This window comes from Oncorhynchus mykiss, chromosome 28 (genome assembly GCF_013265735.2).
Source record: "Oncorhynchus mykiss isolate Arlee chromosome 28, USDA_OmykA_1.1, whole genome shotgun sequence".
Classification (NCBI taxonomy): Eukaryota; Metazoa; Chordata; class Actinopteri; order Salmoniformes; family Salmonidae; genus Oncorhynchus; species Oncorhynchus mykiss.
This window is the reverse complement of record NC_048592.1, coordinates 6,198,645-6,212,950: the sequence shown is the minus strand read 5'-3', so window position 1 is coordinate 6,212,950 and position 14,306 is coordinate 6,198,645. Positions and strand designations below refer to the sequence as shown.

General features: G+C 41.9%; 1 protein-coding gene across 1 annotated transcript; it reads left to right on the top strand.

Moving 5' to 3' along the window:
* The first annotated feature begins 6,652 nt into the window (after positions 1 to 6,652).
* On the top strand, positions 6,653 to 12,779 carry LOC110508395 (AAR2 splicing factor). Its single transcript, XM_021588900.2, has 4 exons — positions 6,653 to 6,781; positions 7,122 to 7,886; positions 8,268 to 8,497; positions 11,599 to 12,779. The coding sequence occupies exons 2-4, from the start codon at positions 7,124 to 7,126 to the stop codon at positions 11,764 to 11,766; spliced, it is 1,161 nt and encodes a 386-aa protein (XP_021444575.1). The 5' UTR covers positions 6,653 to 6,781; positions 7,122 to 7,123; the 3' UTR covers positions 11,767 to 12,779.
* Positions 12,780 to 14,306: the final 1,527 nt, after the last annotated feature.

The following is a 14,306-nucleotide window of genomic DNA, read 5'->3' as shown; positions in this document are numbered from 1 at the left end:
TCACTGCAACTCCCAGCTTGTGCCATCAAACCCCAGCGACTTATCCAGAACGCTGAAGCCTGCCTGGTCTTCAACCTTCCCAAATTCTCCCATCTTCGTGGTCTATCTTCATGAGACATACTCAGCCTTGTTGTCTCAGGGAAGTAAGTTAGTGGTCTGTTGATATCCTTCTAGTGGTGTGGGGGCTGTGCTTTGGCAAAGTGAGTGGGGTTATATCCTGCCTGGTTGGCCCTGTCTTGGAGTATTGTTAGATGGGATCACAGTTCTCCCATCTCTCTCTCTCTCTCTCTCTCTCTCTCTCTCTCTCTCTCTCTCTCTCTCTCTCTCTCTCTCTCTCTCTCTCTCTCTCTCTCTCTCTCTCTCTCTCTCTCTCTCTCTCTCTCTCAGACCCAACCATAGTACTGAGACTGCACCCGTGAAGGTGGTAAATGTCCTTTTAATGGAGCTCTGCATCTGTCCTCGTGCTACTAGACCTTAGTGCCACTTTTGACACCATCGATCACCACATTCTTTTGGAGAGATTTGAAACCCTTATTGGTCTACAGGGACAAGCTATTGCCTGGTTTAGATCTTATCTTACGGAAAGATATCAGTTCGTCTCTGTGGATGGTTTGTCCTCTGACAAATCAATTGTTAGTTTAAGTGTCTCTCAAGGTTCCGTTTTAGGACCACTATTGTTTGCACTATATATTCCTCTTGGTGATGTCATTCGGAAACACAATGTCAACTTTCACTGTTATGCAGACGACACACAGCTGAAAATTTCGATGAAACATTAAACATGGTGAAGCCCCAAAATTGGCTACCCTGACATAAGGAAGTGGATGGCGGCAAATGTTTAACTTTTAAACTCAGACAAAACAAAGAGATATGTTGCTTGATCTGACAATTCATCTTGATGGTTGTACAGTTATCTCCAAGTAAACTGAGAAGGACATGAAGTTAATAAATGTTAGAATCACCTTTCCCAGTGAAAACAGCTGTGAGTCTTTCTGGGTATGTCAATAAGAGCTTTGCACACCTGTACAATATTTGCATTTTTTTTTTTCAAGCTCTATCAAGTTGGTTGTTGATCATTGTTAGACAGCCATTTTCATGTCTTTCTGTAGATTTTCAAAACAATTTAAGACAAAACTGTAACTAGGCACATTGAATGTTGTCCTGGTAAGCAACTCCAGTGTATATGTGTCTTGTGTTTGAGGTTGTTGTCCTGCTGAAAGGCGAATTTATCTCCCAGTGTCTGTTGGAAAGCAGATGGAAGCAGGTTTTCAACTAGGCCATTCCCTGTGTTTAGCTCGAGTCCAGTTCCTTTATCCCAAAAACTCCCTAGTCCTTGCCGATGACAAGCATACCATAACATGATGCAGCCATCATGGTCCTTATTGCAAACAGGATGCATGTTTTGGAATATTTTTAGCAGGACAACTTCCGGTGAAACTGGAGTGCGCGCAATTCAAATAAAGAATCATAACAATTATGGATATTAAAAATTGATATCGGCTGAAAGCTTCAATTCTTGTTAATCTAACTGCACTGCCCAATTTACAGTAGCTATTACAGCGCAAACATGCCATGCGATTATTTGAGGACGGCGCCCCACATGAAAATATTTTTACACCGGCCCAGGCTTCATAAATTCGCAAATCAATTTTAAATATTCACTTACTTTTTGAAAATCTTCCTCTGATTTGTCATTCAAAGGGTCCCAGCTATAACATGTAGTGTCGCTTTGTTAGATAAAATCCTTCTTTATATCCCAAAAAGTCTGTTTTGTTGGCGCCATCGATTTGAGTAATCCACTTGTTCAACTTGCAGAGAAAGGAATCCGAAACTCTACCAATAAACTTTGGTTCAACAAGTCAAAATACGTTTCTATTTACTCCTTAGATAACTTAAAATGTAATCAAACTATAATATTTCTTACGGAGAGAACTATGTTCAATAGGAAAATGATTTTAGCAGGTGCGTCCTGTCTTCATGGTGCACGCAAACAAGAATTTCCAAGACTGTGTCTCTGTACTAAAACTGATATTTCTTATTCATTTTTGAAGTTACAAACCTGAAAACTTGAACATAGACTGCTGACACCCTGTGGAAGCCATAGGAATTGCATCCAGGGAGCTAATTTTCAATATGACCTTTTACTTTCTTTCTTTCCAATGGTACCAATTATATGCATATCCTGACTTCAGGGCTTGAGCAACAGGCAGTTTACAAATGTTTACTCCTGAACTTATTTAGGCTTACCATGACAAATGGGTTGAATAATTACTGACTCAAGACATTTCAGCTTTTCATTTATTATTCATTTGTAAAAAATATATATGTAATTTAAAACAACATCCACTTTGACATTATGGGGTATTGTGTGTGACACAGCAATTTAATGAATTTTAATTTCAGGCTGTAAGACAATATGAAAATAGTCAAGGAGTGTGAACACTTTCTGAAGGCACTGCATATACAGTCAAAAGTTTGGACACACCTACTTATTCCAGGGTTTTTCTTTATTTTAGTAATGATGGAATGTCGTTTCTCTTGCCATAATATGTACTTGGTCTTTTACCAACCCTACCTTGTCACAACACAACTGATTGGCTCAAATGGATTAAGAAGGAAATAAATTCCACAAATTAACTTTTAATTAAGAATGCACACCTGTTAATTTACATGTATTCCAGGTGACTACCTCATGAAGCTGGTTGAGAGAATGCCAAGAGTGTACAAAGCTGTCATCAAGGCAACAGATGCTACTGAGCCAGATGTCTATGTGTCAGGGGAGAAACTCCAGGTGGTATCTGATTTTAAGTACCTTGGCATTATACTTGATTCCAACCTCTCTTTTAAAAAGTGAGTGACAAAGGTAATTCAAATAACCAAATTCAACCTAGCTATTGTTACGACTTATACGAAATCGTTTGACTACAGAGGTAGCAAAACTGTACTTCAAATCTATGATACTCCCCCACTTAACATACTGCTTGACTAGTTGGGCCCAAGCTTGCTGTACAACATTAAAACCTATTCAGTCTGTCTACAAACAGGCTCTCAACGTGCTTGATAGGAGGCCCAATAGCCATCATCACTGTTCATCCTCAGAAAGCATGAGTTCCTAAGTTGGTAAAATCTTGTGCACACATGTCTTGTATTCAAGATCCTAAATGGCCATTCTCCCCCTCCACTCAGTATTTTTGTTAAACAGAAAACCCAAACATATGGCAGCAGATCCACAAGGTCTGCCATGAGAGGTGACTGTATAGTTCCCTTAAGGAAAAGCACCTTTAGTCAATCTGCTTTCTCTGTGAGAGCTTCCCATGTCTGGAATACACTGCCATCAGACACACATAACTGCACCACATATCACACTTTCACAAAATGCATGAAGACATGGCTAAAGGTGAATCAGATTTGTGAACATAATCCCTAGCTGTGTATTGCCACTTTCCATGTTGTCTGTTGTCTGTAGCTTGTGTGGAAACACTTTGTTGCTTTTATGGATCTTGTCTTGTTGCTTTTTGTCCTATGTTGCTCTGTATGCATGCTATGTCTTGCTTGTCCTATGTTGCTCTGCGTGTGCTCACTGCTCATTGATTGTCTGTATTGTAATTATTTTTAATAACCTGCCCAGGGACAGCGGTTGAAAATTAGCAGGCTGGCTAAAACCGGCACTTTTGCTGAAACATTGATTAATGTGCACTGTCCCTGTAAAAGTAAAAATAAACTCAAACTCACAGATCTAGGATTAAACACAAAACTAACCTTAGTCTAGGGGCAACTTTATCATACTCCTACTATGAGCCCTTTCAACCCTTGTCTGTTTCCTCCCGAAAACAAAAGGGAGTATCGAGCCAGAGAGAGGGAATGATAAGGATATATCTCTATGCTCTTTGGCAAATCAGGGAAAGAAAGATCTGATTCGCATGTGTTTCTCCCTCCAGGACAAACCGGATGGAGAGCTATGAAGAAAGTTATGAAACATTACTCAACCTTCTTTTGAGATCCTTGTACAGAGTACAGAGCAAGATAGAGGTAGAAAGAGGGAGGAAGCACAAGAGAGTGAACGCAAGTGAGATAGCGAGAAAGAGATGAAGAGTGGAAGAGAGAAAGTGAAACAGAGCGTGAGAGAGCACTGGTTCGAGATAGCAAATGAAAAACATTGGGAGTGTATTGAATTGAGTGCATTCTATTGAGGCATTCCCAGGGGAGAAAAGGAGGGAGAAAAAGAGGGAAGCAGCAGTCCAGTCAGCTGGGACCAGAACATGGTCCTGAGCATGTGCCCTTATGTACCCACAGGGACCAGGCTGATTGTGGATGCCAGCAGTCCGTTCCACACAGGAAACAATGTGGAAGCTGTTATCAATTACCGCCAGGGTCAGTAAACAGACCCCAAAATCACCGGAGCCCTATGTAGGATAACTCTGTGTGTGCAATACAATGGAGGCCCACAAAAGCCTGGCTCTGCCTCTGCTTTGGCTGACTGAGGGAATGAGTATAGAAGGGTTGGGGTGGAGTGGAGTGGAGAGAAGGGAGGAAAAGATGATAGATGGATGTAGTGGGAGAGGAGGTGCATATGGCAGGAAGTAAAGAAGAGAGATGAGGAGGGAGAAATAGGATACAGAAGATTAGCTCTCATTTTTTGTCGCTCAAATCATTCCCAAAATGCCATTATCTTCTGCAGTAACACTTTGACCACTTGGCCATTATTGTTCACGCTAATCATGCGGCAAGAGGAAGCCTGACTCCGATGTTTCTTCACAAGAATTAACTCCAGGAAGATGGAGGGTCAGATTAAAGCAGCTGATCTTGGTCCAATGGAGCAGCACTCAAATAGTTCACCTCCTACAGCGCAACACTCAAAGGTTGAATGTCAAATGACACCCTATTACCTGATTTCCTAGATGTAGATAGGTGTCTGGTCAAATATTGTGCACTATGTGAGTCTGGTAGAATTATACTGAGGCCTAATCCACAAACAAACCCCTCTCCTAGATCACACTTCATGCCTGGATGAGTGTTTTATAATCCATACTTCATCCAACCACTCCAACCCAAGCTATGAGGAGAGTAAACCTCTCCATCCCCCTCAGGGGAAAGAGATACACACGTGGCATGGTTCAGGGAGTGAGTATGGGAAGTGTAGGTTATTAGGTGAAGATCACACTTCATGCTTGGCTGAGTGTTTATCCAAGCCTGCACAGGCTAAAAGGCAACTCAAGCAAACTTCCAGCCTCAGTGTGTGGGAGAATACAGCTTTCACCCTGTTAGGAGGAAATGAAGAGTCTGGTCTGTCTAAACTGTGTGTGTGGGGGGGGATTTGTATTTCCCTCCTCACGGGCAATCCTAACAACCCTGCACCTGTGAAGCTTAGGGTAGTGTGTGTGAGCACATTCACATCATCCTCCTGACTCTTGATTTAGAGTTATGGTGCTATAGGTCAGAGTTAACCAGCCTGTTAAATCAGTTGTTTCCCTTGTTGGGGTCTGTTTTCAATCACTGTAGATGATTTAGAATTATGGTGCTATAGGTCAGAGTTAACTGTTAAATCAGTTGTCTATCACTGTAGAAGATTTAGAGTTATGGTGCTATAGGTCAGAGTTAACCAGCCTGTTAAATCAGTTGTTTCCCTTTAATTGAAGGATTAATCAAGATGTTCATTACATTAGTGATCGTGTAGAAATTAACGGCATCTCAAATTAGATGAGAAATGTAACAATTTAGCTATAGAAATTATTAACAGGAAGTTCACCCCTGCTGCAATTTTTCAATAGGCATCTTAATTGGATGTGAAATGGCAGCATGTGTGGACTAATCCACATAAATATAGGACCATATAGGCCATAGGATCATGCCTCAGGACTACCTGACATGATGACTCCTTGCTGTCCCCAGTCCACCTGGCCGTGCTGCTGCTCCAGTTTCAACTGTTCTGCCTTATTATTATTGGACAATGCTGGTCATTTATGAACATTTGAACATCTTGGCCATGTTCTGTTTGCACTTTGAGATATCAGCTGATGTACGAAGGGCTATATACATACATTTGATTTGATTGGATTTGAAATATTTGATAAGTAATAAAGTAAGAGAAGTCTCTTACAAGATCCTTCACAAATGTTATCATTGTAATAGCTGTGTTTCTAAATATGTTCATGTAACATAGAAAATGAATATAGCTTTTGTGAATTGGAAAATTATTTTGGCGTTTGCATTGTGACATATTTTTGACAGATATGAACATGTATATTACTGATGAGATAAGTAAACCTGTAAGCATTTCCACGTTTGATATAATTGTTTATTTTACATACAGTACATACACAATGACTGCCAGTACATTGTGGATTTGTTTCTTTTATTGGGAAAAATGTTCATCCATAAAGTGAAGTAAAAAATAGTGATTTAGAATATTATATAACATCAGTAAAAAGTGTAAATACAAATGATCAAATACATGTCTACAGTATTTGTCAAGATGTAACTTGTCTATAGTGTAATATACTTGCTTTGTGTCTTTCTGGTTTTATTTATTATTATTTAAATTTTTGGGTTGGGTCTTTTGTCATATGTGATGTTTGTATATTGTTTTGTACAATGTTCGTGTGATGCAATATATATATATATATATTATATATATATTTTCAAATAAAACGAAGTTCTTCCGAAGTTGCATACCTTCCGGAACTGTTCTCATTCTAGGTTTTTGTTTATTGGGGAAAGATTTTAGGCACGCACAGTAATGTTGCACCAACTAGTAACGTGAACGCAACTACTGAACTTTCAGGTACAGTGAATTTTTTGGAAACTTCTTGTTTTTCGAAACACGACTGTAGTGTTTTAGTTGAGTATGTTAACCTTATTTGCACGTTCAGGGTACATTTGGGCAAGTGTTAAGCAGCTAACGTTATCAATGGAGTTCAATTCAGAATATTTGGCTTGTTTAGTTAACGCTAGCTATCGAACGTTGGCTACTAGAGCTCGCTATCTAGCTTGCTAGCTCAAAGCATAATAAAGTATAACAGATATGGTATGTAGCTTACTTGTTTAGTAATAATGAAGCATGACGTTCAAAGAACTAGCTAGCTAACGTCTGTATTGATTCATTCCTATCACTGTGGGAACAGGTATGGCAACGGTGGACATGGATCCCGAGGTGGCACGGGGGTTGTTTGAGGAGGGGGCGACCGTGGTACTGCTGGGGGTTCCCGAGGGCACTGAGCTGGGCATTGACTACAAGAGCTGGCAGGTCGGGCCTCGCTTCCGCGGGGTGAAGATGATCCCACCAGGTCTCCACTTCCTCCACTACTGTTCCTCTAACGCACCAGACCGCGGGGGTGAAACAGGCCCGAGAACAGGCCTCTTCCTCACCCTAAAGCCCAGAGAGATCCTGCTGGCCCACTGGGACCCCAAAGAGGAGGATCTGGACTTCTCTGCCACTCAGAATGAAGATGAGGTGGGTCGTGTCCGGGCAGTCCTACGAGACCTGGACCCTTTCCTAGGGCCCTACCCGTACGAGGTGATGCGGAAATGGGTCTCCCTAACTGACAGGGTGAACCAAGAGCTGGCCACCAGGCTGCAGCCTCTCTCTGGGCGTGTGTGTGCCTTCAGCGACGTGATCCCAGAGCTCCAGCTCACACACACCAAGGATCGCGACGAGCAGAACCTGCCCAGGAACGACACAGAGTGTCAGAGCATGAGGGAGGGCCTGGACAGGCTTCCCAGGATGAAGCCAAGAGAGGGGACTGAGCTGAGGTTCTCCCCCATCCCCAGGCAGACCTACCCTCCTGGGGCCACCCCAGCCCAGATCACCCAGTGCAGCCTGGACCTGAGCTATGCCCTGGACAGTCTGCTAGAGAAACATCACCACCAGCAGCCACTCAACGTGCTGGGTGAGTGAGAAGGGAGACCTACTTGGTATATTTGACCAGTTTATATGAATTTATGGAGCAGTTGAATTGGAACTTAGACTAGAATTGTATAGACAGCAGAACATCAAATGAGATTGGGGTGTAGACATTTGAATTGACATGATTAGAGCCCTGCTGTTGGTCATATTTCTCCCTGCCAATCCTTAACCACTATAAACCACATTTTATGGGAAAACTGACAAGGACAGTCTTTGCTTTATATAGAGGTGTAAAATAAACTGGATATGTCTATTGTTTTGAGTTCATTACCAGTTGATAATAAACTGTCTGACTGATTGCGCATCTTCTCTCTCTTTCTCTCTCTCTCTCCCTTGACCTTCGCTCCCTGCCTCCCCCTTCCAGGTGAGCTGCAGTTTGCTTTTGTGTGTTTCCTCATTGGGAATGTGTACGAGGGCTTTGAGCACTGGAAGCGCCTTCTAGCCCTGCTGTGTCGTAGTGAGGAGGCCATGCGTCAACGCCGGGATCTGTACCTGGGCCTCATCGCTGTGCTCTACCACCAGCTGGGAGAGATACCTCCAGACTTCTTTGTCGACATCGTGTCCCAGGACAATTTCCTCACCTCCACGCTACAGGTGAGCTGGCATGAATCTTTGAAAAGCAGGGCCCTGAGAATTTTTTTTATTTTTAGTTTATTATAAAGATGCATTTGAAATATTGCTTCTTCGTCCTTTAATGTATTTCCTGTGAATTTGGTCATTTTCTACCCGAAGTTACAAAGAAAATGTTGTGATCCATTTAACCCCGAGAGTCGATCTCCCCGTGGAAATTAAATTAGTGTAATAAAAACATCACCATGAAATCTGTCAGTTTAAGCTAGAGATATATATTTTTTGTATTTGATGCATCTCAATCCACTGCATTTCCCACTTCTTCATCTGCAGTGATTTGCTGTTGTGTTAGTCAGACCATAAGACATTCTGTAAATCGGTCTTCTCACAAAATCGTCATTGGTGTCCAAACTAGAGGTCGACCGATTATGATTTTTCAACACCGATACTGATTATTAGAGGACCAAAAAAAATAAATTTAGCCTCAAGTAAATAATGAAACATGTTCAATTTGGTTTAAATAATGCAAAAACAAAGTGTTGGAGAATAAAGTGAAAGTGCAATATGTGCTATGTAAGAAAGCTAACGTTTCAGTTCCTTGCTCAGAACTTGAGAACATATGAAAGCTGGTGGTCCCTTTTAACATGAGTCTTCAATATTCCCAGGTAAGTTGTTTTAGGTTGTAGTCATTATAGGAATTATAGGACTAATTCCCTCTATACCATTTGTATTTCATTAACCTTTGACTATTGGATGTTCTTATAGGCACTTTCGTATTGCCAGTGTAACAGTATAGCTTCCGTCCCTCTCCTCGCTCCTCCCTGGGCTCAAACCAGCAACACAACGACAACAGCCACCATCGAAGCAGCGTTACCCATGCAGAGCAAGGGGAAGAACTACTAGAAGGCTCTGAGCGAGTGACGTTTGAAACGCTATTAGCGCGCGCTAACTAGCCAGCCATTTCACATCGGTTACACCAGCCACATCTCGGGAGTTGATAGGCTTGAAGTCATAAACAGCACAATGCTTGACGCAGAACGAAGAGCTGCTGACAAAACACACTAAAGTGCTGTTTTAATGAATGTTTACGCGTTTGCTTCTGCCTACCACCACTCAGTCAGATACTTACTTATATGCTTGTATGCTCAGTCAGATTATATGCAACGCATGACATGCTAGATAATATCTAGTAGTATCATCAACCATGGCTCCAAAACCGCCATAAATAAACAGACTACGGTTTGCAACTGCACATGGGGGGGAAAATCATACTTTTTGGAGAAATGTCCTCTGGTCTGATTAAACAAAAATAGAACTGTTTGGCCATAATGACCATCGTTATGTTTGGAGGGGAAGGGGGAGGCTTGCAAGCTGAAGAACACCATCCCAACCGTGAAACACGGGGGTGGCAGCCTCATGTTGTGGTGGTGCTTTGCTGCAGGAGGGACTGGTGCACTTCACAAAATAGATGGCATCATTAGGTGGATATATTGAAGCAACATCAAGACATCGGTCAGGAAGTTAAAGCTTGGTCGCAAATGGGTCTTCCAAATGGACAATGACCCCAAGCATACTTTCAAAGTTGTGGCAAAATGGCTTAAGGACAACAAAGTCAAGGTATTGGATTGGCCATCACAAAGCCCTGACCGCAATCCTATAGAAAATGTGTAGGCAGAACTGAAAAGCCTGTGAGCAAGGAGGCCTACAAACCTGACTCAGTTACACCAGCTCTGTCAGGAGGAATGGACCAAAATTCAACTTATTGTGTTAAGCTTGTGGAAGGCTACCTGAAACGTTTGACCCAAGTTAAACCATTTAAAAGCAATGCTACCAAATACTAATTGAGTGTTTGTAAACTTCTGACCGACTGGGAATGTGATGAAAGAAATAAAAACTGAAATTCTCTACTATTATTCTGACATATCACATTCTTAAACTAAAGTGGTAATCCTAACTGACCTAGACGGGGAATTTTTACTAGGATTTTATGTCAGGAATTGTGACAAACTGAGTTTAAATGTATTTGGCCAAGGTGTATGTAAACTTCTGACTTCAACTGTACATGTCTAGGACGCCCACATGCCTCAAGACTCGCCTGAATGTCCCCCGTTACCAATTGAAAAATTAATGGAAGTATACATTTGGAGACTGTTTAGTACTGAAAAATAAAGTGTTAAATACATGTTTGGACAGACAATTGTGAAACAACCTTCCTTCAGATTTTTTTTTACGGGGGGGACTATCTGTTTCATGTAGTGAATATGTTTTCAATGCGTTTTTTGGGGCGAAGATCAGTAAGGCCACAACATTAATCATAAAAAATGTGTGAACTCCTTCAAGACTGTTAGTAAAGTATTAAAGGTGAAGCTGGTTGAGAGAATGCAAGGGTGGCTACTTTGAAGAATCTCAAATATAAAATACATTTTGAATTGTTAAACACTTTTTGGTTACTACATTATTCGATATGTGTTAATTCATAGTTTTGATGTCTTCGCTATTATTCTACAATGTAGATAATAAATTAAAACCCTCAAATGAAGGTGTGTCAACTCTTGACTGGGGCTGTACTTCAAGGGATTTTAAAATTCAAAATCAAATAGCTGACTTATCCTTAAGACTTTCTTAAAACAATTCCATGAGACCAGCCAAATTGATAAAGTTGTCAGGAACAGCGCTATCTAGTTGGCTTAACTTGGTACTTTCACACACATTTATGGTAAATAATGAAAGCGACTTAAATGGCAAATTTCTCAGGTCGGGAAACGATTAATTGCGTCACCAGATTCACAAGGGACTACATTACTAACGATGAAGAAACACTACTTAATACTTTTCCGCCCCCTGTTCCCTCCATCAAAATTCAGCCCTTGGCTGAATCTAGTGAAAAAATGTCTGCGTGCTGTAGCTTCAAAACAGTCAGTCATCTAGGGGTTATACACATCATTGGTCCTATCGCATCTGGCCACAAAACATTGTCTGCCATTTTCTATTAATTTCCCATTGATTCTACATGTTGAATCGTCTTCGTTCGTCCGCACCCAGCAGGTGATCTACTGAGTATGGCCTACATTCCTTATGGTGTCTCGCGCCTCTAACTTGCTCTCCATTTCCCTGCTCTCCTCCAGGACTTCTTCCAGTTTGCCAGTGGGCCGGGGGTGGACGGCACCCTGCGGAAGCGGGCAGAGAAGTTCAAGGCCCACTTGACCAAGAAGTTCCGCTGGGACTTTGAGGTTGATCCTGACGATTGTGATCCTGTCGTAGTGGAACTGCCTGATGGGGTCACACTGGACTGAACATGCTCAGAAGATTATCCAGGTTCCTGGGTCAGTGGCGGAAACAGGACTGAAACCTCATTTTAAAAGAAGAGCGAGGACTTCTTTGTCTCATTTCTTTCCAGTGTGTTGCCTTGAATGGGAGTTTTACCACTAAGGAAAAACAACTCTGTCCTCCAAGGCTCTAGATTCTGGGGTGTCACTCTCCATAGGCCAACCAGTGACAGTTCTGACCATGCTTTTCCCTCCCTGGCTCTCTGTCTGTAACCTCTGTCAGTCTACACATGAATGAGCACTTGGCCATCTGAACTGAATGGTCCGATTGGAATCAAGAATGAGGTCAATGTTGTCCTTTCTAGGTGGATCATTCTATTGTTTTAGAGGAGAATTCTAAAATGTGTAAAACCTCACTTTAGTGGTGCTTCTGTGTTCAGGCAAGCACCTATCAAGTGAGTTTTTTTTGTTTTTGGGAATTGCTTGTCTTTGACAGTACATCAGAAAATGCCCAAGTAGGTTATTGTTGATATGTGTTTGAGTTGACGCCTTATCTGAAACTCATGCATTTCTTACAATGTAGAACATTCTAGTGGGAAATGACCCTAGAACAGTTAATTCTGAACATATTAAACTCTGACATAATCTTACTGTGCCACTGAAGACTTGTTGTTTTTCACAATGCGTGGGTATTCTACCCTGTGTGGACTATCCAGCAGAGTGTAACCCCACACACACCTTTTTGTTTCCTTTGTCCCCCGTTCACTGTAACATTCTGTGTCTGGACGTTTCCTTTGTCCCCATTCACTGTAACATTCTGTGTCTGGACGTTTCCTTTGTCCCCCATTCACTGTAACATTCTGTGTCTGGACGTTTCCTTTGAATAAACAACTTTTGGTTATTCTGTTATAAACAGATTATGTCCACTAGATGGCAGCCCTGATCTTCACTAGCTATGTACTTTTTATTGTCTGTAGATCAATCTGGAAGGAGAAATGTTTGGTCTCTGATTGAGGATGTCAGTAAAACCTTTTAAAATACCTTTCCCCCCATTGATCTGTGATGGTTTTCACTAGATAACACTGCCACGGTCAAATTCCACAGCCACAACGTTGGAATTGGATACAAACATTACAAAAGGTTAGCAATGTGTTTAGGTTTAAAATCCAATTTGTAGAAGATAAACTGTAGAATGCTGTTAGCTCCTGCCAGTGCAGCACTGTTGTAAAGGTGCCATACGGTATGTATGGCCCCGTGCTTCTACACCTGCATTGCTTGCTGTTTGGAGTTTTAAACTGGGTTTCTGTACAGCACTTTGACATATCAGCTGATGGAAGAAGGGCTTGATAAATACATTTGATTTGATAAGTGCCGTTACACCAGCCTCATCAACACTGTTCAGAATATGTTTGATGTTTGTTTTATGACAGGAAATAACTGCCAGGAGGTTGATTTATAATCACAAGACCTTGTCGCTGCCTGTGTTTGCATTCACAGCTGCGACTAGATGACCAACACTTTTCAGACGTAGGAGGAGGAATCGTCAGCTCCCGCCCGCAGCATGAAAAATTCAGACCCCCCTGAATCGTCCGGTCCCACGGATAAATGCAGCCCTCAACTTCAGTGGACCTGTGAACATCGTAGTGTGGAGGTGCGAGGGCATTTGACTTCAGGAGGACAGTTACTCACCCAGCTGTCCAATCCAGTCAGACAGACCCTCACTGTGCCCCATTTAAATCCAATAACCCCCTACCCCTTGTAAAACTATCATGCTTGGGTCTGAAATGTCAACCATTTTCCTTTTAATATCCCTGACTTGTTTTGTTTGGTGCGGCCTGTCAGCCACACTTCTAAAGACACACACGGGACCAGGGCAGAGTGGAGGTTGACTGTGTATAGCCTCATACCCACCCAGCCCCTGTCAAGTCAATGTGGATTTTCTACTTCCATGGAGCTCACATGCTGGTCAGGCTGCCAGTACAAACATTGACCTATCTGTCTCTCAACCTATCCCCTCAGAGCAGGTATCATACATGGAGGGAGTGTGTGTGCGTGTGAATGAGAGAGTTATGCATCGGTCTTTCTAGGCATATTTCTCTGGCTGTTTAATGTACTATATGCATTGGCATTCTCTCTCAGATTTAGTCAATCTGTTTAAATCCGTTACCAATTTGTAGTAAAGCAAGGTGCATAATTATAATGAATTGTTTGTCAGAGTGTCTTTTTAGTAACTGACCAAGTCCCCATGATTACATGTGGAAAGGACTGGTGTGTGTTTGTTGTCTATAGCTGCTTTTTACAGTGCTATGGTGACCACTGGTTCCTCATCCCAATCTGTGTTTAGAAACGTTCACCAATGTGATTTCCTCTAACAGTGAATGGTAAACAGCTCAGTCCAGTCCTTCACTATGTAATGCACAGCCAATCAGTGTTAACTACACAAAAATATTATTGGAAATGAATGACGCCATGTGAATATGCAGTGAGGAATCTGGTGTTCTGTATGTGCAGTGAGGTTCAGTGAAATATGTGGCCATGTGAATATGCAGTGAGGCATCTGGTGTTCT

Excerpts from the sequence above, each read along its gene's own strand:
- LOC110508395 (XM_021588900.2), top strand. The coding sequence starts at position 7,124 with ATGGCAACGGTGGACATGGATCCCGAGGTGGCACGGGGGTTGTTTGAG. Across the intron at positions 7,887-8,267 it reads GCAGCCACTCAACGTGCTGG|GTGAGCTGCAGTTTGCTTTT; the intron begins GTGAGTGAGAAG and ends TCCCCCTTCCAG. Across the intron at positions 8,498-11,598 it reads TCCTCACCTCCACGCTACAG|GACTTCTTCCAGTTTGCCAG; the intron begins GTGAGCTGGCAT and ends GCTCTCCTCCAG.